The 23135-nt window shown below is 55.5% G+C and overlaps 1 protein-coding gene and 1 long non-coding RNA gene across 2 annotated transcripts; one reads left to right on the top strand and one right to left on the bottom strand.

Moving 5' to 3' along the window:
* Nucleotides 1-249: 249 nt before the first annotated feature.
* SUN2 (Sad1 and UNC84 domain containing 2) lies at nucleotides 250-18144 on the bottom strand. Its single transcript, XM_043441468.1, has 18 exons — nucleotides 17962-18144; nucleotides 14268-14433; nucleotides 13232-13419; nucleotides 12709-12846; nucleotides 11911-12006; nucleotides 11461-11554; nucleotides 10429-10499; nucleotides 8553-8680; nucleotides 6714-6971; nucleotides 6180-6257; nucleotides 5681-5724; nucleotides 4981-5146; nucleotides 4393-4614; nucleotides 3974-4058; nucleotides 3497-3612; nucleotides 3214-3381; nucleotides 2776-2868; nucleotides 250-1850 (listed from the first exon to the last, which is right to left on the bottom strand). Exons 2-18 carry the CDS (start codon nucleotides 14393-14395, stop codon nucleotides 1737-1739), a joined length of 2187 nt encoding a protein of 728 aa, XP_043297403.1. The 5' UTR covers nucleotides 14396-14433; nucleotides 17962-18144; the 3' UTR covers nucleotides 250-1736.
* Nucleotides 17101-22849, top strand: LOC122423935. Its single transcript, XR_006264247.1, has 3 exons — nucleotides 17101-17207; nucleotides 19055-19154; nucleotides 22634-22849. It is a non-coding gene; the product is annotated as an uncharacterized LOC122423935 (long non-coding RNA).
* The last annotated feature ends 286 nt before the right edge of the window (nucleotides 22850-23135 follow it).

The raw sequence follows: 23135 nt of genomic DNA, 5'->3' as shown, positions 1-23135 counted from the left end.
GCAAGCTTCCTGCTTCCCAGGGGACATCAGTGATGGCCAATAAAGCCACCTCCCTTTCTCAAACCCTGGAGTGACCAGAACAGGGCGAGCCTCAGGTCCCATCTCCCATCACAGCTGAGAAGCCTGGGTTTCTAAAGCTTAGGAGGTAAGCCTTTGGGACATTGTTTTGGTTAAGAAGCCTTTCTCTTTTTCCCAAGAGCAGAGTCCCACACAATGGCCAGATAAAAACCACACCACAGACTCCATTAACCCTGGGCATAATTTATTTTTTGCATAGGCATAAATTAGAATCTGGAGATAAAAAAAAATAAGAACCAATAGTGCAGCATTTGTGACAGGAGAGCGCAAACAAAACCTGGCTGCCTGGAGGCAGGGCCGGTGCTGGAACAGCACAGGGGGTCTGGGGCCCCCTCTGTTCCAGCCCCCTCCTCTAGGAACTCTTCCGAGGGCACCTACCTATGCAGTAGCCCTTCCTGCCCCTCCCCACAGGCCGGAATGAACCACAGAGTAAGAACCCAGTCAGTGCCCCAGGCCCCTCTTGGCAGCCAGGTTACAAGGAACTGAATTCACCCAAGGCCCCACAGAACGGGGCTAGAAATCAAGCCCTTAGCTTCTCAGTTAAAAAAACAAGACCTTGAAAAATATTTACACACTAGAGCAGGGCCTGCCGGGTCCAAAAGCTCCCACCTCAGCACCCCCTCCTTAACCACCCCCCCCCACCCGTGACTGCTCCCCATAGAAAATGAGTCAGAATAGAAACAATGAAGCAAGGGCTGAATGAGCCCCCAGGGATGGCTTAGGATCAGGGGCCTGATGGGGTGGGGCAGGGCCGACAGTCTGCACCCCACCCCACCCCGGTGACACCCTGGATGTCACTCTCATCGTGTCACTGGGCCCAGGGAGCTCTGTGAACACTGCTGGCTGCCCCCAGAGGACAGGTCTGCACCTACACCCTGGGGGCACGTGGCAAGCTTGCTCTGGGGAACAGGTGGGCCTGAGCCCGAGAGGGGAGCAGAGCGGGCCCTGGGCCCGGCGTCAGGAGAGAGAAGACAGCTGCTGTCCCCAGCAGAGGGGCTCCTGTAGGCTCCCAGGAACCAGACCCTTCAGTGTACAAGGCCCTGGCCCACCCTGACCCAGGACAAGCAGTGTACAGAAACCCTTCAGGAACGCTGTGAGCCTCGGCTGATGGCACTGGTGTCTGGAGGAGCCCAGCCACCCGCTCCCAGGAGCTTCGTGCCTGGGGACCAGTCCCGACCTGCACCCTGAGCACCCCCCTCGCCGAGGGAGGGGGCACGGCCCAGCTGCCCCAGGCCCTAGCCTGTCTCACCCACAGCTTTGGCACCTGCTTCACCTGTGCAGCTCCCGAGGTGTCAGTCCCTCCACACGGGCCAGGGGCAGGCAGGTCTGGTCCACTTTTGCTGGACCACGGGCATTACCCTGCTCTCCCCGCCTCAGTTCCCCACGACATGCTACATATATACACCCTTCCAAGAGGGAGAAGACGCCCAGTGCTTGGCACGCGGAGAGCAAAGAAGGAAGAGAGAGAATGGGGCCTGCTGACCGCTCGAGCCGCCCGTTGCACAGGAAAAGCCCGCGTGTTCTTTCATCTCCACCGCGCCAGGGCTCCTTTCTTGTTCCTGGAAGTCCATGCGCTTCAAGCGTGTGCGGGGAGGCGGGGAGGTGCTGGGCACCTAACCCCAGAGAGGGGGCGTGGCCGGCAGCAGCACAGAGCAGGCCTAGTGGGCGGGCTCCCCGTGCACCCTGAAGCGGTAGATGCAGGTGTACTCGGGGTGGCCCCAGTTAGTCAGGACGCGCAGCTCCACCACTTGGTACGTGGCCATTTTAGGATCCTGCAGAGGAAAGGAAGGGCTAAGAATTCAGATTGGAGGGGAGAGGCCACACCCAGGGCCAGACACCCCCTCCCTCAGGCCTCTGCGGAGAAACCAGACTTCAAAAATCCCGTCTTCAGGCCCTGGAAGAGTTTCCAGCTGGTGGGCCAAGAAGCCCCAGAGGCTTCCGAGGTCCTACAGGAGCTGGGAACACACGTTAAGGCTGCGTGAGGCACCCACAGCCACAGAAATACGACCTTACAACTGAAAACGAGCACGATGCATCCTGAACTGGGAAAAACTCCCAGGGGCTCCTTTTGACCATGAGCAGGACCACCTTTGAGGAAAGTCTGATACATGCTGATGTTGAAAAAGGATTCCTTCACCATGAATCAAGCAGAATGTTTTTTTGGTTTTGTTTTTTTTGTCAAGTTCCCATCAAGCCTCTGTACGCTCGTTTTCGGCTGAGAGCTGAAATTCTCTGGCCTGGCAGCCAGGCCTGCCTCTCTTCCCACCTTCGTCCCTCCTCCACCTCACCCAGTTTCCACACTTGGACTCCTCTGGGGTGGCTCTCAGGTCACCTGGGCTGGAGACTGGGAAGCTGTTTCTGACAAGGGCCTAGGAGACCGATGCCCACTCAGGTTGAGGCAAGAGGCCCCTCTCTGGGGCCCAGCCAGGCTGTGCCACGTGACACCCTGCCAGGCCACAGCCTCACTCAAGACACCTACCCTCACAGGTTCCCCAACACCATCCCTGGAAGGGCTCCACCCCACGCCACTCGGACAGTTTTCTCTGTTTCGTATCTCAAGCTGTGGGTGGGCTAGGCTGTGGCTTCTCACTTGGGACCCCCAGTGCCTGGCACAGGGTAAGTACTCAGAAAACACCTGATGAATGGATGGGAAAGTAAGTATGCCACACCTCTGCGAGCAGACCCGGAGTTCCATACCTGAAAATAAAACGTCTGAATGGGCTCCCCGTCCTGGTCGTAGGTGAACTGGCCAAGGAGCGTCCCCTCCTGCTGCAGGTCCTCGTCGAACCCCTGAGGATGGAGGGAAGACCCTGCCCTTAGCCACGGGCCCCCAGAGAGGAAGGCCTTCCCTCCTGGCTCCCCCTGATCCCCTGCCAACTGGCAGGGCAGGGGCTGGCCTCCTTGGGGACTGCAGGGGTCCTGAGCTCTGGACGCAGGGCTGCTGTGTGATCTGTGACAAGTCGCTTAACGTCTTAGGCCTCCCGTTTTCTTCCTCTGCAGCCTGAGGCAGCTGACACCGAAGTGCCGTTTCCCACCTTGGCACTGTCTTCCACATCTATGCCCTGCCCCCCAGCCGGAGAATGACCCCAGCTATAGCTTCGATAGAGACCCCCAGCTCCCAGGAGGGATACTTACAAAGATGGCAAAGTCCTTGGGGGCACTGGAGATGGTGCTGTTGGGCGACAAGGATTTGGGCACGTGCTCTAAGGTGACAGCACTGGGGCGGATGCGGGCAGAAAGGCGAACTACAGCAAAGCCCTGGGGCCCCTGGAAGGCCCAGCAGTTGCCCGGGTGCACATCTGGCTGGAGGGGAAAAGATGGGTCAGTGTGCGGCAGGTGGCGAACTGCCCTGAGCGCAGCTCTTTATGACCCAGGGTGGGACAGCCACGCAGGTGACACGGGGTGCTCAGGGCCCCACCTGGAGAATGACTCGGGGAGACTGGGAGTGGTACCACAGGGGGATGCCGAAGAGGCTGAGGAGGGCCGTCTTGGTCTCGTAAGTCTCCGAACATCGAGTGCTGATGACACTGGCCCCTGAGACCGGAAAGAGAAGCAGGGTGGGCGCCAGGGGCCGGACACTAGCAGGGGAGGGAGACCCCGGCAGTGGGCTCCTTAGCTTGCCAGCCAAGGGAACCTGCCTGTTCCCTCAGGACAGCTCTTTCCATCTGACCCAGACCACAGAGCAGCAGTAAGCATCAGCCCGCCCTGGTGAAGGATTACCCTCAGTATCTCCTGCCCTCTCCCATAGTTGCTCGCCTTTGTGGTGAGTTCTGGGTTCTGATTTCTGCTGACTTCAAGCCCTGCTTGCTTAGCACCACGGCTGCCCCAGCAGATGCCAGGGGGCCTGCAGTGTGGGGCAAGGGAGGCCCAGCAAAGGGAGGCAAGCTAGACACACCTCCCGACTCCAGAGCGTAGTCCACCATCCCGATGCGGTCCTCGCTGTAGCGCTTCAGAGCCTGGTTTACGATACGGTGCACCTGCTAAAACACAGGCGCCCAGAGCAGCTGTGATGGGGAAGCCAACTCGTCCACCTCTGTGCCCCATTCTGAGGGGCCAGCGACCCGCAGATGGAGCCCTCTGATGCCTGCACCACCCTGGTGTCCAGAAACGCGTTGCACTTCCCCAGGCGTGCCCCCGCCCCCTCACACCAGCCCCAAAGCAAACATAGGAGGCTCCTGCATGTCACTTAGGTCCTGGAACCTGCGAGGGAGCTGGCGGGGTGGGACCGTGCAGTTCTATGGCTCCCAGGAGGAGAGCAGTGTGTGTGGGGGGGTGGATCAGTCATTGTGGGGGGTCCAGGAACAGAGTCCTCACCTCCTCGGTCACACCAATCACGCCTTCCTTCTGCAGCGTCAGCCCCAGGCTGGCCACAGCCTCCCTCGCCGACTTGCCCTGCATCTCGGCCATGTGGGCGAGGATCTTGCTCTCCAGCTCCCGCAGCTGAGCTTCCATCTCCTCTCGCTGAATGAGCCCAGTGCGGGTTCCCCCACCTCGAAGAAGGAACTGACTGATCCAGGCAGGGAGCTGAGACTCCACCTAGGGACCAAAACGGTCTCACTCTGGGAGGCTCACTGGGAAGGTGGAAGCTGCCACCGCAGGGCCCAGCCGGACTGGAGTGGGGGGTTGGGGGCGGCGCCTGGCTTGGGTCAAGACGCCAGGCAGTGAGTACAGGCCCCTCTGTACTCACTCCAGCGAGGGCAGGGCTGGCACGTGCCTGCTCAGGCCACGGCGGGTAAAGAGGAACAACCCTCCGTATTATCAGTGAGAAAACAGGAAGAACTCCCATCAAAGAAAGCCAGCATCTGTGCCTACAGCAGGGGCAGGAGGCACTCTGCCTCACAGACTCCCAGGACCGGCGCAGAGAAGGGGTATTCCCGGGGAACCCGGAGGGTTCCAACTCACGTCATCCCGCACGGCCTGGAGCTGCTGGGGCAACAGCCCCACCTGGTCCTCCACCGAGCTCTGCTTCACGGTCAGGGCTGCCAGCTCCTGCCGCAGGCCTGCCAGCTGACCCTCCAGCCGCCCCAGCTCCTTCATGGCGTTCTCCTGGAAGGACTCCTGGGTCATCCTACTCCCAAACAGAAGAATAAGCTGTGGGTCTCCAGTGAGGGGTAAGGCTATGCTGAGGCAAACGAGAGGATCCCCTACTTGGCACCTGACATACGTGAGTGCAAGGCCTGCTCTCGGAGGTTCTAAAATGAGGCTGTAGAGCAGCTCTGGTGCCTACGCTTGGCCTGCATATCCCAAAGAGCTAGTTATTATCCTGCTTCGCTCCTAAGCCCAGATCCAGAATTCGCTGCCTCAGCTCTCACATCCTCCACCAGTACGGACATCTGGGACACGGGGAGGCAGCCAGCACAAGGCTGCACAGGAAAGATGGTGCATCTATAAATGAACCCAGGAATTCTGATTTTCCGGCAGTACCCACGATCCCCTACCCCGACCGCCACTGCCCCTCGAGGACAGGCTCTGAGCAGATGGTCCTGAGCCAGGTTACTGCCATCTCCTTCTCAGCCTGGGACACAGAACTCTGCTCTGGGTTTCTGCCCCCTATTCCTGTCTGGAGATGAGCAAGCCTAGGACAGACAGCAGCGCCCATTACCTTTGCCACTCTGACTTCAGCTGCTGGAGTCGAGCCTCAGATTCCTGTAAGCAGGAAGAAGACACCAATTCAAGGACTGTCAGGCTCACAGCAATCAGTCTCCCAGAGCAGGATCTGTTCCTTTTGGGGTCTCTGCTTAACCACATCCCCACCCCAGGGCCTCCTGGCTGTTCTAGCAAATGTCAAACTGGCCTCCCAGTTGATGTCCTGATGTGAGTCTCACCCCATAACTATTGCGCTCAGGCGTTCAGCCGTTCACTCATTCATTCAGCATGTTATACCGAGCACAACAGGCCACTTGAAAGTAGCCCTTCCTGTCCTCCGGCACACTCCCAGGGCATCTTCGCAGAGTGTTCCAGCCCAGGGGTATTCAGTTTAAGCAGAAGTCAGGAGACTACACATCCTTCTCCCCATTCTATGTCTAAGCAGACCCTTTGGGGTCAAGCTGTTTCAGCCCAAGAAGAGATGATGAATTGGATCAAGCCCCAAGCTCACCAACCTGTGAGGCCTGGACAATCTTCTTGAAAAGGTCTTCTGAGTCCTGCTGATGCTCTGCTCTCAGGGTGACCAGCTCTTCCTATCAGGTATAGGAGAGAGGCTGAGAACGCTACTGAGTCGTGCTCAGAGGGCCACTTAAAACCAGTAAGTGCTGTAACTGGAATTCAAACCAGGCCTGTTTGATTGCAAACTCCAGCTCCTGGCCTTTCTGCTACAGTGCCTTCCTGGAAACATCCAGGACGCCTCTCGTCTTAACTGCACACCTGTGTGGTTTGCCGCACCCACATGGGCACCGTGCCACGTGCGGTACAGCCTCTTGCTCTCAAGACCAGGGACGGGGCAGACAGGAGAGCCGCCATCGCAAAGGGGAGGAAAGTAAGGCTTAGAGAAGGTGACTGCCAAGCGGCAGAGCTGTCTGACCCTGACACTGCGGGCTCCCTCATGTCAGGCAGTGCGGGGCCTCGCCCCCTCCACCCCACACAGAGGGTGTCACCCACACAGAGGGCTGTAAGGCCCCTCAGCTCCTGTCACCCACCTGGATCCGAGCAGCAGTGTCCCTGCGGAGGTCCTCCTTCAGGGCAGCCTCGCGGCGGCTCACCAGCCCCTCCAAGAGCACCAGAGTGTCCTCGTGGCTCAGGCCGCCGCCTCCGCCTCCCTGCCCGCCAGCCCCCTGCTGCAGCTCCAGGCGCTCCAGCCGCATGGCCTCCTTCTGCCAGCTGGACGAGAACTCGGCAGCAAGAGCATCCAGGCGCCGCTCCAGCGAGTGTACCTGGGACAGAATGCGCTGCTCGGCCTGGCGGGGTGGGGAGCGGGGAAAGCCACAGAGGTGAGGGACTCGTGACAACAGAGCTTCCTAAGAAGAAATGGAAGGGAGTCCCAGGAACACACAGCCTGCCAACTCGATTAAAAGGCAGGAGCCTACTGGGAACAGAGGTTGGGCTTCTAACTTTCAAAAATTCTATTTTTAAACTAGGCGGTATTTGCATGACTCAAAAAGCAAGCAGCAAAATCAAGGTCCTAACCTCTGTTCCATTCACCCAGGGCCCTCACCACCAACCCTTCATAGGCAACTATTTTTTAAACGCAGATGAAAGTAAATACAAAGGTTCATCCTTTACTTCCCCCATTTTACAGAAAAGCTGGTCCTGAAATTGAATTGTCTTTACTAGTGATTTAAAAAAAGTTAAAGATGCCACAACACATTGTTTTGTGAAATAATAACATCACGGTCAGTAAAGTACTATCCATCAAAATAAATGGTTAAAAATGTGATGCCAGGTTAAATTCAGCAGGATGCAAGCAAAGTTCACATAACAGTAATTAGAGGACAAAGAGTTTTACATCTTCATCGCAGAGCCCAGGACCTGTACACACACTGCTGTTGTCTGTGCATGCATCACCCCTCCCGCCCTTGACCCCAGGCCTCTTGAGGGCATGGTCTGGACCCGATCCATCTTTAGCTTCTGACAGGATCCAAAAAATGACCACTGTCCTGCCCTCCTCCCCACACCTGTACCCTCTTCAATGTGGCTTCCCAGGTGCTCCCATGAGAGGTGGAGTCTCTTTCCCTCTCCTTGAATCTGGCCAACAGAATGTGACAGAAGTGAATCTAGTCCTTGAAGTCTGGCCTGACTCCACCCTCCTGGAACCCTGCCCAGTTGCTGTGAGAGCAAGCCCAGGCTAGCTAGCCGGACACTGAAGGTATAGCCCGGCCAGGCCAGGCCTAGACCAGGCGCCCCTGCTGACCCCCCAGTCCACTGTGGATGCTCTAGTCGAGGGGGCCTAGCCAAGATCAGCTGTCCTTGCTCAGACCAGAAAAGCTACCCAGGGGACCTGTGGATTCACGAGCTAGTCCAATGCTGGCACTTTTCTTTTTGGCCACTTGCAGGATCTTAATTCCCTGACCAGGGATCAATACCATGTCCCTTGCAGTGGAAGAGCGGAGTCTTAACCACTGAACTGCTGCAGGTGACCCCTCCAGTGCTGGTACTCTTAAGGCACTGATTTTGGTAGTAGTAGGTAACAGACCAGGATGTTACCTGACTCACAGAAGGTACTCAGTGAATATTTGTGATACTGTATTAAAAAGGAAGAAAGCAGACAATTTGTCTGATTTCTTTTCCTTTTGTTTTCTGTGCTTCTTAGGATGGAAACTAACTTTAGGACAGGTCTGAGTCACATTTAAGTGCAGGCAGAACTTCCTCCCCACCCCCTACACCACGAACAGTAGAGACAGGAAGGTGTCCTGGGAGACAGGCAGCATCTTTTCGGCTAGGAGTGTGTGAGGAGTGAGGGCAAGGAATGCAATGGCAAATGCAGGCCAACGGTGGGCGGTGGGGGGGTGGGGGCGGTGCTGCAACCCTAAGACGCTCACCTGGAAATGTGGGGATGAGTCTCTGGACTCCCACACCTCACGCTGCCCACTGCTCCCCTTCAAGGCCCACCAGGAGACCACAGCGGGATGGAGCGTCTGCAGCCCGAAGGGGTAGAAGTACCAGGCTCCTGCACACAGAGGAGAGGGTAGTTACCGGGGCCGGGGCCCAGCGAGGAGGCACATGGCAGCCGCGCTCATCACTAGCCTGTCTCACTGGTGGGAGCCTTGCTCCTGCCGAAGGTGGTAGGAGAGATGGAGGTTCCCCCACTGAGGCAGCAACCTCCACCTGATGATCACAGAGTATAAGCATTCTCACATCCCCTCAGGGATCCCAATCTTTCCATAGACGGCAAGGCTTGCAGGAAATCGCTGGAAGTTGAGGACTGTCCAGGGGTGGAGCCCAGAGGCCCTGAAGGTGCTTCTCAGGCTGTACAGCAGAATCACCCAGGGAGCTTCTCCAACAGCATTGGGCCCCACCTGCCAGGGAGTGAGCTCGCTGGCCTGGGCAGATCCCTCTGCAATGAGTTTTAAAAGCTCCCCAAGTGACTCCAGTGGGTGGCCATAGTTGCGCCATCACTGGAACAGAATCCACCCGCTCAGAGAGGCTGCCTGTGGCCCCAGAACAGAGCACAAGGCTGTCACACAAAGACGTATTGCTTTAGGGGCCACCTGTATTTACTCCTGAGCTACGCACACGCATGTGTGGGCATGTACATGTATGCGTGGCAGTGACAGCACCTGGAGAAGTCATACTGGCTATGGGGTCTCCAGCCTGGTATGATGCTACACTTGCCACACGATTGTTGGCCTCGAGCAGGTGCAATGGGAAGTACGTGACCACCGGGCTTTAAGTCAGACCCTCCGGACAGGCCTTCGCTCACTGCCCTCCCTGAGCTGGCCACTCCACCCCTCGGCCTTTCAGACTTTCTATGTGCATCTCCTCGTGAGACTGTGATGACCTTGGCTCCGCCAACCCCATGTGGGGATGGTGACACAAACTGAGATAGCAAGGGGAATGTGCTTCCCGAACATAATGCTATAGGATCACAAAGTCATTATTATTGTTTTAAGAGTGATACCCAGTTTCCATTGAATAGGAACAAGCTGTTCTTATAACAGCAAGGGAATCAACACTTGGAAAGATGTCCTACTTTGGTATAAATTAAAGAAATACAACTTCAGTAGATGCTAAAAAACCAACTCTAAAAAAATAATAATAATAAAGCATGGTCTTTAGTTATAAACTGGTAACTTTGAGCCTGGGGGCCACAGGGGACGCTCATAGGAAACTGTAACGATTATAACTGTAAAAAAATGTGAAAGTTCAATGATAGAGATCAGCACAAGCTGGAGCATCTTGCAAACAAAATGTAATTTAGTATCTTGGTGCAAAAAAGTGCTCTTACTTCTCTTTCCTACTTCATGGTTTTGATCTTAAAGACAGCTGAAGCCTTGATGGAGTAAGAATTCACTCACCCACACTACGTCCTGATTTGGAACGGAGGGAAAATGAGTGCTAATTTTACCCCAGCACTCCTGTAACAGGGCATCTTCTGGCCCCATGGCTTCCAAGGATGCTCTAGACAGGCCAGGCCGTCCCACAGAGCCACCCAAACCAACGACCAGATCGGCAGGTTGGGGCATTGCCCCTTCCACCCACTGATCACCAGAGGGCCCAGGAGAGCCACACAGGATGTTGCCCAGGCTTGATCCGACCCCGCCTTGTCTCTGCACTTACTGTAGCTTTTCAGTGTCCCTCCAGTTTTCACATTTCTGCTCAGCGCCACCCTCAGTGCAGACTCTGCCTGCCCCTCTGGCTCACCAGCCCCGTCTCCACAAGGAGAGTCCTCCCTTCCCGGTGACAGTGGAAACTCACCATAGGTCAGGCCAGTCAGAAGCAGCAGCAGCAAGAGGAACCACAGGAACGTCTTCAGGGATGAGAAGCGTCTGGACCACAGGAGGGGAGAGAGGGCAGGCGGAGGAGTCAAAAGGCCTTTAGGGCCTCTGGGTGCCCTCAGGGATTCCCTAGAGTACTGAGCTACAGTCGGTGGGGGGACACCCTCAAGCCTTGCATCTTGCCAGGGCCAGACTGGATGCTGAGAGCTTTACCTGCAGAGCTGGGAGTGATGGGGACAATTCTGACTCTGAATTATACTGATGTTATTAAAAATAAATCCTGGGGTCCTTGAATAACCTAAAACTCTTATACACAGATATCTTCAAAGCAAGCAAATATAGAAGAAAAGAAAAGTTAACTCCTTAGACAATATTCTTTTAGAAAAGTGAGGAGCCTTTTTTGATGACATGAATTCACCCTTGCTCCTCTTTTCAGCATAGTTGGCTGCCCACTCCAACCAGGTGTAGGGCCAGAGGGACCCCACTAACCTCCTGGTTCAGTCTTCCTTCCTCTGCCCAAGGGCCAGCTCCCAAAATCTGGCTCTGCTGGGTAAGGGACTTGGGGAACAGACCCACAGCATCCTCAGGCCACACCCGTTCATGGCTTCTGAACACAACACGGGAAACACTGGGGGCCAAGGACACCACGCCCTTGATGCTGGAAATACCACTTGCCGGCTACAGCCTAAGGCCTGGCCGTGGGAGTAAGGCCGAGCTCGTCTGAGACTCCGAAGTGGCTGGGCTGGTGTTCAGCAGGAAGCACCCGAGAAGAAACAAGAACCTGTGTTCCGGAACACCCCCTGACGAGCTATTAATTCAAGGGGCAAAGCCTAACCCTGCGTCCCACCCTCTGTCAGGCAGAGCTGAGCTTTGGGCATCCACTCCATGCTCTCTAATACAAGCAGCAAATACTGGGGAAAACCCCTCAGAGAAACGATCGCATAGAGGTTTAGATGCTTTACTGGCCACCACCCTGCCCAGGGCGTTCTGATTCCTTGTCAATTTCACTCACCTGGTTAAAACGAAGACGTCAAGGAGGGAGGCGGCTGTGGTCAGGCGGTACCAGGTGGTGCCGATCCACCAGTAGAGGAGCCCGAAGAGCCGGCCTGGAAAAGGGCCCGTGGAGCGCAAGTGCCACCCTGAACCATCGGCCTGCGGGTCTTTACCCTCGGTCCTCCTGCCCCGACCCCAACCCTGACAGCCAGTACACCTCTGTCCTGTCCCATACCTCCCAGTTCCCATCGTCTCACCAGCCCGCCCGTGCTACCAACGCCCTCCATCCCGCTTCCAAGCAAGGGTGCTCCTGTGGCTCCCGGCTCCCAGCGATTACTCTGGAACAAGCTCTTCCCGTGGCGCTACAGTCTCCGTGGTAACAGAGTTGGATGCCCAACCGCAGAAAGATGGGCGAAAGTAATTGCCGGAGAAAACAGAAACGATCGTGCACAGAGCAGCGTGCACCCACCTGGAGAGGTGACCACCATCCAGAGAAAAGAGCCCGCCTGGGAGGCCGCATTCCGCAGCCGTGACCCCGAGCCCCTGTGGTCTGTCTCCGAGTAGCCTGTGGGGTGGCGGGGGTAGGGGGGAGAGGGAACAGCTCAGTTGTCTTCAAGCTTTCATTTTAACTTTTTTACTTTCTTTTTTTGGCTGCACCATGCGGCCTGTGGGATCTTAACTTCCTCAACCAGGGGTGGAACCCATGTCCCCTGCAGTGGAAGCACAGAGTCCTAACCACTGTCCTCCCTCATAAGAGCCCTGGAATATGGAAGACCGTCACTGTCTGCTCCTCTAGCCTGTGAGCTGAGACGGTGTGTCAGTCTCCTTCATGTCCCCAGGTGACTCAGGCTGGCAGGCGGCAGGTCAGTAAACGCTGTTGGAGTGACATGCTCGGTTCCCAACGTTTTATTTCCCTCCAACTTCTGTCTGCTTCCCTCTGCTTCCCAGCAGTCCCTCAAACCACTCAGAACTGGACTAAGGAATCAGCACCTCCTGTGTGTGAAGGCTCACGCTTAACACTTGCTGGAAACATCAGAACAAGGGGACTGGTCACAGGCTGCTCAGGCCCTCGTGGGGCCTGGCCATCGCAGCCCGGCATGTCCAGGACCACCCCCGGCCTGGCTCGGGTACCACGGGGGCCCAGCAGCGACGCCCAGCTGGACACGGGTGCTCTCCCAAGCTGTCAGGGCACCCTCCCCGGCTTCCCAGCAGCCCGGGAACCTGGTGGAGTATCTTCCCGAGTCTGGGGAAGGAGGACGTCGCCTACCTACGTAGTCATCCTCAGAGGAGTAGCCCGAGGAGGACCCAAGGAAGTCCTCGGAGAGCTTGTTCTCCGGCAGCCCGTTGACCTTGCTGCTGTCGGTGCCGCCTGTGCCTCTCCTTCTCCTCACCCGCAGGTCCTCACCTGGGGAGGGAAGAACTCAGGGTTCTCCTGGGGCAGATGCTCCAAGGAGGGAGGCGGTGTTCCTGGGAACACCCTGAGGAGCATCTCTGATGGGCAGATGGAATCTACTCTGAGCCCCTCCCAAGCCCCCTTGAGTCCAAGGAAGGGTGGACTAGGACCTGCCCCCTCTGTCTCCTAAGTCTGGAGCAGACACGTGGCTACTTCATCATCTCAAAGGACCTGGAAGTTCAGACACCTGGCTGCTCTTCCAAGGATTTCCAAAAGTGGGGCGCCTGTCTTCTGGCCCAGCAGTGGTTAGGAAACCCCGTGCAAGTGGGGGGATGGATTTTGAACCATAAATTTCCAGAGGAAGCCAAGGCCTCGGAGGAGGGTTGCGGATACTCACTCCAGTAGGGGTCGTCGAGGAGGGAGTTCCTGGTGAGGGAGGCGGCGATGGAAGCGGCCCGTGGGCTGCCGATGTAGGACTCCCTGACCACGGACTCGCTGTAGTAGGAGGTGTGTGTATCTGAGGAGGGGCCCAGCTGTGGCGCTGGGGAGAGGCGCTTGGAGTTGCTGGATTTCTTCTTCAAGGTCCTATGGGAGGTCAGCCAGGAGGGGAGAGGTGGGAGCAGGCAGGTGAGCCGGCCTGGAATGCTCTGCCCTCCTACGGTGAGTGGCGTGGGGAGGTGGGGGGCAGGTGGGTAGCCGTGTTGCTAGGCAACTAACAACCCCCATCTGCTGACTGTCTGCCACGAAAAGCAGGTACCTTCTGTGCTCCCATTATCTCTAAATCTCACAAGCAGTTAGGTAAGATCAGTGAGGGAGTCGGGATTCAAATCCAGGTCTCGAACTTCAAAGCCCCAGTGTTCTTTCATGCTTCCTGATGGATTAGTCGTTTCTGCCACCCACTGAAAACCCAGACAAAGCCGACCTGGCCTCGGAAAGCTACTCAAAGCCTCCGGGGGCTGTTATCCGGGGTTTGCGCCTGCCAGGGGGCAAGACGCGAGGTGGGGGGACGCCTGCCTTAGCTCACATCCCTGGTGCCCTTGGACTTGTTCATGTCCTCAGCTGCTTCGCTGGCCTTGCTGAGGCCCTACAGACGGACAGTGAGGCAGGCAGCTGTGGGTCTGGCACAGCCATCCACAGCAGAAGGGGTTCCTGTGAGCCCAGCACTCAGTTTTGGGGTTTCCGGCCTGGCTTATGCTTGAAACTGCCTCTCCCCACTTCCTGTTCTCTGAATATGAGACAGCCCAGCTTAGACAGAACAGCGCTGGGCTCTGGCATCCTCGGAGGTGTGGCTGTCCCCTTGACCAGACATGGGCAAGGTCTGGTCTCTGCCCACGGAAGTCACAACGGGAAGAGGCGGCACGGTGAACCGCCCAAGACATTGGCTCGGTGGGTCGGGGGACCCACATGGGCTGGGGATGGTGGGGAGCCCCTACCTGAGAGGGCTGTCCTTAAACAGGGTGCTCTGACTCCCCATCACTGAGCTCCCTCCGCTGCTGCTGCTGCCACCATCATCGTCACCCTGGGAGGAGTAGCGCGTTAGGCGCTGGCTTCGTCGAGACATGATGAGGTGGGTAGGGGGACCCTTCCCCTGAAGGGAGTCTGGGGAGAGAAAGACGGCCAGGTGAGGCTCGGGGCTACTTTCAGCCCCTCCCGGGAGCCGAGGCGGAGAGACAAGACACAGCCTCCCAGTGAACACACAGCCCTGTGCATTCAACCAAACAGCCTGAGATGTGGGCGAGACCAGGCGTTGATTAAGCATCCCGGCCCCACCCACCTGCAGCCCTCTGCACTCGGCCAGCCTCTTTCAAAGCAGGTACACAGGATTTCCAGACTTTCAAATTATTGGATGCTGAGCTCCGAGATCCTGAATTGGGCCTTCTGCAACCTCTGACACCAGGCGGAGCCTGTGGCACCTGCTAGGTAGGCTACAGATGCTAAATAAATGCCTCTCATCACTGCTGCCCTGCACAGACTTTCCAGTCCAGCTGTCTTACTGGGCTGCCCAGTCCCTCGAGCTGTGCCCATTCTTGTTCCAGCTTGTTTCCCTTAAGTGGGACGTGCATTCCTTTCTTTGTAGCTGTACTCATTGATTCAGAGCCCCAGTCAAACTCTGACTCCAGAAAACCTTTCCACGGTAACCCCTGCCTGCATTCTGCTGGAGGTGCCTAGCCCATTAGTGATAACTGGCCTGCAATATCAGTGCCTCTTGATATGATGCTGATGGTGGTGATAAAATATTTTGTTAAATGCCTCCTGGGTACGGGGCTCCTGACATACTCATTTCTGATCCTTACGATCAAGGGAGGTATCACCGCTCCCACTGTATGGGGGGAACCTGGTAGCACTGAGAGGATCGGTAACCTGCCCATAGATCAATAACTCAGGCTGTAAGTGACAGTGGCAGAGTGTGCACTGCGCTGGGGCCTGGGTCTTTCCACTCCACCAAGAAGTTTTCAAGTTGTTTCAGAAAGGTGTTGTTGTGTCCCCAACTAGAGTCTTTTTTAGCGTCCATTATGTTCAAAGGGCTTCCCTGATGGCTCAGTTGGTAAAGAATCCGCCTGCAGTGCAGAAGACCCAGGTTCAATTTCTGAGTCAGGAAGATCTGCTGGAGAAGGCATAGGCTACCCACTCCAGTATTCTTGGGCTTCCTTGGTGGCTCAGCTAGTAAAGAGTCCACCTGCAATGCAGGAGACCTGGGTTTGATCCCTGGGTTGGGAAGATCCCCTGGAGAAGGGAAAGGCTACCCACTCCAGTGTTCTGGCCTGGAGAATTCCATGGACTGTACAGTCTATGCGGTTGCAAAGAGTCCAACAAGACTGAGCGACTTAAAAAAAGCAATTATGTTCAGAACAGACTGTGGACAGAGTTGTTACATTACAAATACTGGTTAACAAACTAGCAAAACGGGTAGGTGGAGCAGCTGTGTGAGATTATTGTCAGCCTCTACCAGCCAGACCAGCCACCACAGCGGGTGGAAACCAAGGCTCTGGGATGAGGCGAAGGTGAAAAGACCTGGCAAAAGGCGGCATTCTACAACACAGGGGGAGTAATAAACCTTTCAGCTCTAGAAACCCAAATTCAGAATCTCTGATAACCAGTGTGAGCACTAAACATGGTGCCTTTGTTGGCCCGTGTTACAAAGTCACTGTTATACTTTGGCCCTAGTAGTATTTGTGACTTGTTATCACTTCTAATATTCCTGGTTGATACTTTTTTTTAAGCTGTGCTCCGTCTTTGTTGCTGCGGCTGCACGGGCTTCTCATTGCAGTCGCTTCGCTTGTTGCAGAACGCTGGGTCAATAGTTGTGGTGCATGGGCTTAGCTGCTCTGCGGCATGTGAAATCTTCTGGATCAGGGATAGAACCCATGTCTCCTGCCTTGGCAGGTGGATGTTTCACCACTGAGCCACCATGGAAGCCGCTCCTGATTGATACTTAAATTACTACTTCTCTGGGTTGTGTGGTGGCCATAGGCTCTAACACATCCCAACTCACACCATGGAAACCAGGAGATCTGGCTGGTCTGGCTGGAGAATTCTACAAAGTTCTCTTCCAGAATATAAGCAGTCTCGTGTCTTGGGACTTACTGGTGTCCTCACAGGTAGGATGCTCACCTGGCATCGTCCCTGGTTTAAGCCGAGGTTGGTAAAGCGACCGACTGGTAGTAGCCACAGCAGGAAGTTGGCCTGGGTCCTTTTCTATATTCAACTCCTTATAAGGTAATTCCACCCCCACTACTACCCTCCCTACCTGGAAGTTCCAGATGCCCGCACAGGCACAGGCTCCTCCTCTTAACCCTGCCCTGATAAAGTTGATGAAGCTTTTGCCCTGGGGCAGGAACAAAGCAAAGCATTTATACAGAACTCTGCTGTTGGCAAGAATATAAAGAAATATGTAGATGAAGGGGTGTGTGTGTGCGTATGTATGTGTGTGTGTGTTGGGGCTGGGGGAGGGGTTGCTGAAAACCAACAGCAGTGCACACCCTCCCAGAGGGGTGTCTTCCTCCTAGGGTTCTGCCATCACAAAACAGTTCATGATAACTGCTAACACAAAACTGAGCCTGGGTTTCACAAAAAAGGCCAAAGCTCTGTCCTCCAAAACAAAACAAGAGGTGAGCCTCTAGGAGCTCAAATCTTTTGCATATCAGAATCAACACCGCGCCCAGAAACACACACACAGTTAAGATACCCTCAAATAAAACATCCCGCCCCACTTTTGAGCTGACCACATCCTTTTTTCAACTCCACCTTTCCCTCCCTCATCACAAACTTATATGGCAGTATCCAGTCACTCTTCGGACTTAACCTAGATCTTGACATCCTCCGCCTGACGTTTTCACACCGCATTCCCTCGTGGGACGGGCAAACCGCTCCAGGTGCTAACTCTTCTTCTCCCTTCATGCCCTACTGGCTGAAACTGCGGGAGATTTTTCTTTCTCTCTCTCTCTCTCTCTTTTTTTTACCAACCACGCGCCTGTCCCTGCCTCTCTGCTCTAAGTAACACTCCCACCCCCTATTTGTTTGCATTTTTTTTTTTTTTTTAGAACTGAACAAAATGGGCCTCCTCCCTATTCCCAGAGTTCTGACAAGCGGCGGCAGAAGCAGAGAACTGCCAGTCCCTGGAAACTGCCGAACTGGCACGAAAACGCAGGCACCGGCCTGGGCCGGTTTGGACAGCCGGGTCTCCGCTCCCCTCCTCCCGGGGAGGTTTGGCCCGGGGAAGTCCCGCCCGGAGACATCCGCCCTTTGGACCGACCAGTGGGGCGGCCAGTCCCGGAGGCGGGGGCCCGGCGGCGGCGGCGCTGAGTCAGGACGGCCTTGGCGCTTGGCCCTTCTCGACTGGCCCAGGGGCGTGCTCCGGGCGGGGCTGGAGCCTGGCCCAGCTTGGCTGGAGAGGAAGAACCAGGCCTGGGCAGCTCGGCTCTGGCCGGTGCGGCCTGACGATGACCCCGGGGTCAGGCCGACCCGGGACCCGCGGGGAAGGGGGCGAGGCCGGCCCATCACCCTCTCCCGGCGCGTCCGCCCGCCAGAGGCCCACGGCCGGCTGTTAGCTGCCTTCGCCGCTGCTCTGTACAAGGCCGGGGACTTCCGAGGCCCGCCGCGCCGCCCGGGCGCGCCACCCCCGCTTACCGCGTCGGAATCCGGGGAGCGGCGGTCGGCGCGGGGACCCGGGGCGCGCGCGGAGAGGCGGCAGGCGGGCTGGCAGGCGGACAATGCGGCCCGCGCTGAACTGCGCTGCGCGAGTGGGGCCGAACGGCGCGCGCGTGGCCGAGTGTGTATGTGTGCGCCTGTCAGTCAACGCTGACAGGCCGCAACCCATTGGCCAGGCTCCGCCCGCGTCACCGCCCACTGCCACCGCCCATTGGGCGGTTTGAACACAAAGGCCCCCAACTCGCCCCGCCCGCCGCGTGGGCCCAGCGGGCGGGGCAGGACCAGACCAGAATCCGCGCGTGGGAGGCGCGGGTGAGGGGGGTGCGATCCCTCCCTGCTGGGGTACTCGGCTGAAGCCGGCCTGACTGCGCACTTGACTCTGGGTCTGGTGGCTGAAAGCACCTGAGACCTCTCCTAGCGCGGCCTCGCACGCCTCACCCCACCCGCGATCTTCTGGGTCCCAGTGCTCCGCAAGCTGACTCGATAGGGCCGTGGTGCCAGCACCTTAGAGGCATTGAGGAGGGCATGAGGAAGTGGGGAGCAAGGGACACTGACGACCCCTGATGGCCTGGGGCCCATCTGGAGGGGTAGCACGTAGTTAGCCCTTAGGGGACCGCCCCCTCCCCTAAACAAAAAGATTGTTGGAGGCATATGCGTAATTGTTCTCTTAGGTATCACACTTAAAAAAAAAAACACACGTCTGGAAATAGGTTCTTAGAGTTTTTAAGTGATTTGCTTAAAGTTACACAGCTTGAAAAAGGCAAAATTGAGATTAGAAGATTCTCTGAAATTTCATGGCAGCTTTTTTTTTTTTTCCATTTTAAGGAGGACACTTGCCTCAGTTGGTGCTGAGAAGGCAAGACTGGCTATTTATTCCTATGCTTTACTCAGATCTGCTTGTGGAATAAGCGCTTGATAGATACTGAGTGAATAATAAATACACTGCCTGACTCCAACGGTCCAGGGCCCTGGTTCCCCACCGGCCAGCCCTACAGGCACAGAAAAGGCCCCACTTGGGAGAAGCACTTCCTGTGCTAAGAGAAGGTGAAATGGTGTTATTTCACTTTTAAAGTGCCAAGAGGAAGAGACTCAAAATGACGAAATCCAGACAGGAAGATGCTGGGGGCAGAGGACTGAGGAAGTGTGAAGCCCTTGTGCTCAGCTGGCTCCAGGTAAAGATGAACACCCCCGGCCCATCCCTGGGTCTCCATTGCCCCACCTGGAAAAGTGTCACCTAAGCTAACAGCCCATTGAAGACCACAGTGCTTGCTTCTGGTGTTATGACTTCGAGCTTTCTGAAGACAAGGGCTGGCTCCGGTCTGAGTATCTGGTGAACATGGGATGAGTTAAATGAGAATTCAAATCAGATTTAGAGTCAGCATCCAAGTAGGGGAGGAGGCCCTCTCTTGACATCTTGTCCTCCCCAAGTTGCTTAACTCCTCCATTCTATCCTAGCCAATTCCAGTGGAGTTCCCATATCCTGCCACCTCCATTGCACACCCTGCTTCACTTCTCTCCAGGGATCCTGGCAGAAGGACCCCCTTCCCAGGATATGCTGGTTTGTAAAGCTAGAGGCCATGTGCTTTCCAGTGGCCACAGGAGAGGGCCATGCCCACAGGCTGGCTAGAAGCAGCCCTGACTAAACTATGTTGACTCTATGGGCCTGTAGTAGGTGAACCATGGGCCCCAAAGATATTAGGTTCTAATCCTTAGCTCCTGTGAATGTTACCGCACATGGATAGTCTTTACAGATGCAACTAAATGGAAGGATTTTGAGATGGGGAGATTATCCTAGATTATCAAGGTGAATCCTAAATGTAATCACCAGTGTCCTTTGAAGAGAGAGGCAGAGGAGAAGAGGAGAGGGCGCTGCAGCCACGGAAGCAGAAATTGGAGTGTGTGGCTATAAGACAAGGAATGCTGGCAGACACCAGACGCTGGGAAAAGCCAGGGACGGAATCACTCCTCGAGCCTCCAATGGGAACAAGGCCCTACTGATCATGACTTTGGTCCAGTGATTTTTTAAAAAATTAATTTATTTATTTGGCTGAGCCAGGCCTTAGTTGCTGCACTCAGGATCTCGACCTTCATTGTGACACATGGATCTTTAGTTGCAGCGTGCAAACTGTTAGTTGCAGCATATGCGATCTATTAATATTTCCCTGACCACAGATCGAACCCAGGCCCGCTGCTTGGGGAGCACGAAGTCTTAGCCACTGTGGTCCAGTAATTTTGATTTTGGACTTCCGGTTTTCTCAACTATGAGAGGACAAATCGCTATTGCTTTAAGTCACCGAATTTGTGGTCATTTGTTACGGCAGAAACAGGAACCTAATAAGCGACCCTGGAAAACCCCTGGGCTTGTCACTCAAGGCTCCCATGGTTGTGCCAGGCTCCTCCCTCGGTCCTGACCGTTCTCTCTGATGGGATCTGTTCAGACTTGGGCAGTCACACACAGCCCTGTCTCCCCGTTTCTGCTGCCCCTGCCTCTCTGCCCTCCTCTCCCTCAGCAACGCTCTGCCCTTCCAGACTCCCTTCTCTGTCTGGCTGCCACTCATTTGTCCAGTCTTCTCCCAGCACCCTTCTCTCTTTTTCACAGCTCTCTTCTTGTTCCTCCTTTCTCTATCATCATTTCACAAACAGTGGCACGGTGGAAGTGGCCAGCTTTGCCCCAGCTGGAACAGGTTCTTGGTAGCTGACAAATGTGGCTACTGCCATGGGGCCACGTGGTGGCTTTCTCCATTGCCAGCCACTTCCCCTTCATTGGCCCCTTCCTTCATTAAAAAAATAAATAAATAAATTATATTTTACAACCACATGGGTAGAAAGATGACTGTAATCTAGATTTGATGCATTAGTAAGTATTCATTATTATTATACTCAATTTTTCTTCTGGTTTTAAAAGAAATGAAAACATTTCTATGGGCTCCTGAAGGATCCTATGTCCTGGGTGCTGAGTCTGCTCTGCTTCATGAGGAAGTTGGCTCTGTGCTGGAGAGGCTGAGGAATAGCGCAGTAAGAGGGGCCCAGACCCCCGCCTCTGCCTGCCAGAGGATCCCCTTCTCCAGGATCGAACCCTCGTCTCCTACATTGCAGGCGGATTCTTTACCATCCGAGCTACCAGGGAAACTCTGCATTGGATGAGGCTCTGGCCAAAGGCAGCAGGGAGGCATGAGCTACAGCCCTGGGTCTGGGCTGGGTGCACCGCTTGCCTGCTCTGTGTCTGCTCTGTGAGCCACTTCACCTCTTGTTTGTAAAATGCAAATAACTGTCCTGTCTGTCATGCAACTGTCTGTGTGACCCAGGACAAAACACCAAGGTTCCCTGGCCCCTGTTTCCTCAGGTGTGAGGTCAGGCGAGGAGAGGCGCTGCTTCAGCATAAAGGGCTTTTGCCACGATGGTCTTTGGGAGATGAAGGGAGAAGGGTTGGTCCTGGACTCAGAGTCAAATTGGGCTTCCTCGGCGGCTCAGTGGTAAAGAATCCACCTGCAATGCAGGAGACGCAGGAGACTCGGGTTTGATCCCTGAGTTAAGAAGATCCCCTGGAGGAAGAAGCGGCAACCCACTTCAGTATTCTTGCCTGGAGAATCCCATGGACAGAGGGATGGGGCAGGCTTACAGCCCATAGGGTCACAAAAAGTCAGATGCAACTGAGCTTGCTTGCTTGCAAAGTCAAATCAGGTAGCTTTTCTGTGCTTCCAGAGGCCTGGCTTCCCCCTTATACCCCCGCATGACGGCTGGATGAGCCCTCACCCTGCCTCTCACTGGACTCCTGACCCTTGTGCCAGGACGGGTCCTGATAGGCGCTCATACGCTTGTGTCAGATTCACACACTTCAGCCACCTCCCTGCAGCCAAGGCTCCTCCATACCTTCCTCCCGGCCATCCGCACCCATCAGCTGCCAAGGTGGTGGCGTCTGTCATTTAAGCATCACAGGCAGAGTAGCCTCAGTAGGGGTGGGGGCTGGGCAGGGGACTTTAATGTCAGGCTTGCTGACTGTAGGAACACGTTTGATAACCATCAAGAGATGGTAACCGCAGAGGATCTTGGTGCCCCTTCAGCCCCCCCAGGGGCTGTTTCTCTGCCTCCTGGGGATCTGATGTGGGCTCCCTACTCCGCTCCACCCAGTCTGACAACCAGGTTCTGTATTTACAGGATCTTTTATCCAGGGAGCTCAAAGAGCTCCGTCACCAGGTGGCAGGTGCAGTTAAGCCTGTTTTATGGAAGGAGAAGTCCAGTCCAAGGAGGGAAAGGTGATGGATCCAGGTTATTGGAACCAGCCGGGGCGCCAGGGACAGACTGTGGGTCCCCCGCCGAGAGGGACTCTCCCAGGCATGTTCTAGTGGGTGACTGTGCCTTAGTCATCGCTGTTCCCCCACGCCTATTACAGTGCCCCGCTCCTCATGAATGCCCAATAAACGTGCACCAAGTACCTGCCTGACCGCACCTCCCCAATCTTCAAACAGCCCACTCCCCTGCATGGCCTTCGAAGGCAGCAGCTGGAAGCCCCCTGTGGCCTGGCTTGCAGTCAGAGCTGAACCCTCCACAACCTCGCCCTGGGGCCCCTCACACTCCCACACCTTTGCTCAGGCTGTGTCTGGGCCTGGAATGCCCTTGTTTCTCTGCCTGATGAAATTCTAATCTTTCACAGAGGGCCTCAGCGGTCTCTTGTCTCATGAAGGCTTGCTTCTCTGCCTCCAAGTTCCCAAGGCAGAAGCATGGATCCCACATCCCTCTCTCAGCGTACTTCTCAGGCTGGGTTCTGGAACCGAAATAAGAGTCCCCTATGGTGCTTTATTTTTTTGGGCTCCAAAATCACTGCAGATGGTGACTGCAGCCATGAAATTAAAAGATGCTTACTCCTTGAAAGGAAAGTTATGACCAACCTAGACAGCATATTAAAAAGCAAAGACTACTTTGTCAACAAAGGTCTGTCTAGTCAAGACTATGTATTTTCCAGTAGTCATGTATGGGTGTGAGAGCTGGACTATAAAGAAAGCTGAGCACAGAAGAATTGATGCTTTTGAACTGTGATGTTGGAAAAGACTCTTGAGAGTCCCTTGGACTGCAAGGAGATCCAACCAGTCCATCCTAAAGGAAATCAGTCCTGGGTGTTCATTGGAAGGACAGATGTTGAAGCTGAAACTCCAGTA

This window comes from Cervus canadensis, chromosome 21 (genome assembly GCF_019320065.1).
Source record: "Cervus canadensis isolate Bull #8, Minnesota chromosome 21, ASM1932006v1, whole genome shotgun sequence".
NCBI lineage: Eukaryota > Metazoa > Chordata > Mammalia > Artiodactyla > Cervidae > Cervus > Cervus canadensis.
Note: the sequence above shows the minus strand (reverse complement) of the source record. Positions and strands in the feature narration are given on the sequence as shown.

Excerpts from the sequence above, each read along its gene's own strand:
- SUN2 (XM_043441468.1), bottom strand. The coding sequence starts at position 14,395 with ATGTCTCGACGAAGCCAGCGCCTAACGCGCTACTCCTCCCAGGGTGAC. Across the intron at positions 12,847-13,231 it reads CCTCGACGACCCCTACTGGA|GTGAGGACCTGCGGGTGAGG; the intron begins GTGAGTATCCGC and ends TTCCCTCCCCAG. Across the intron at positions 2,869-3,213 it reads CCAAGGACTTTGCCATCTTT|GGGTTCGACGAGGACCTGCA; the intron begins GTAAGTATCCCT and ends CTCCATCCTCAG.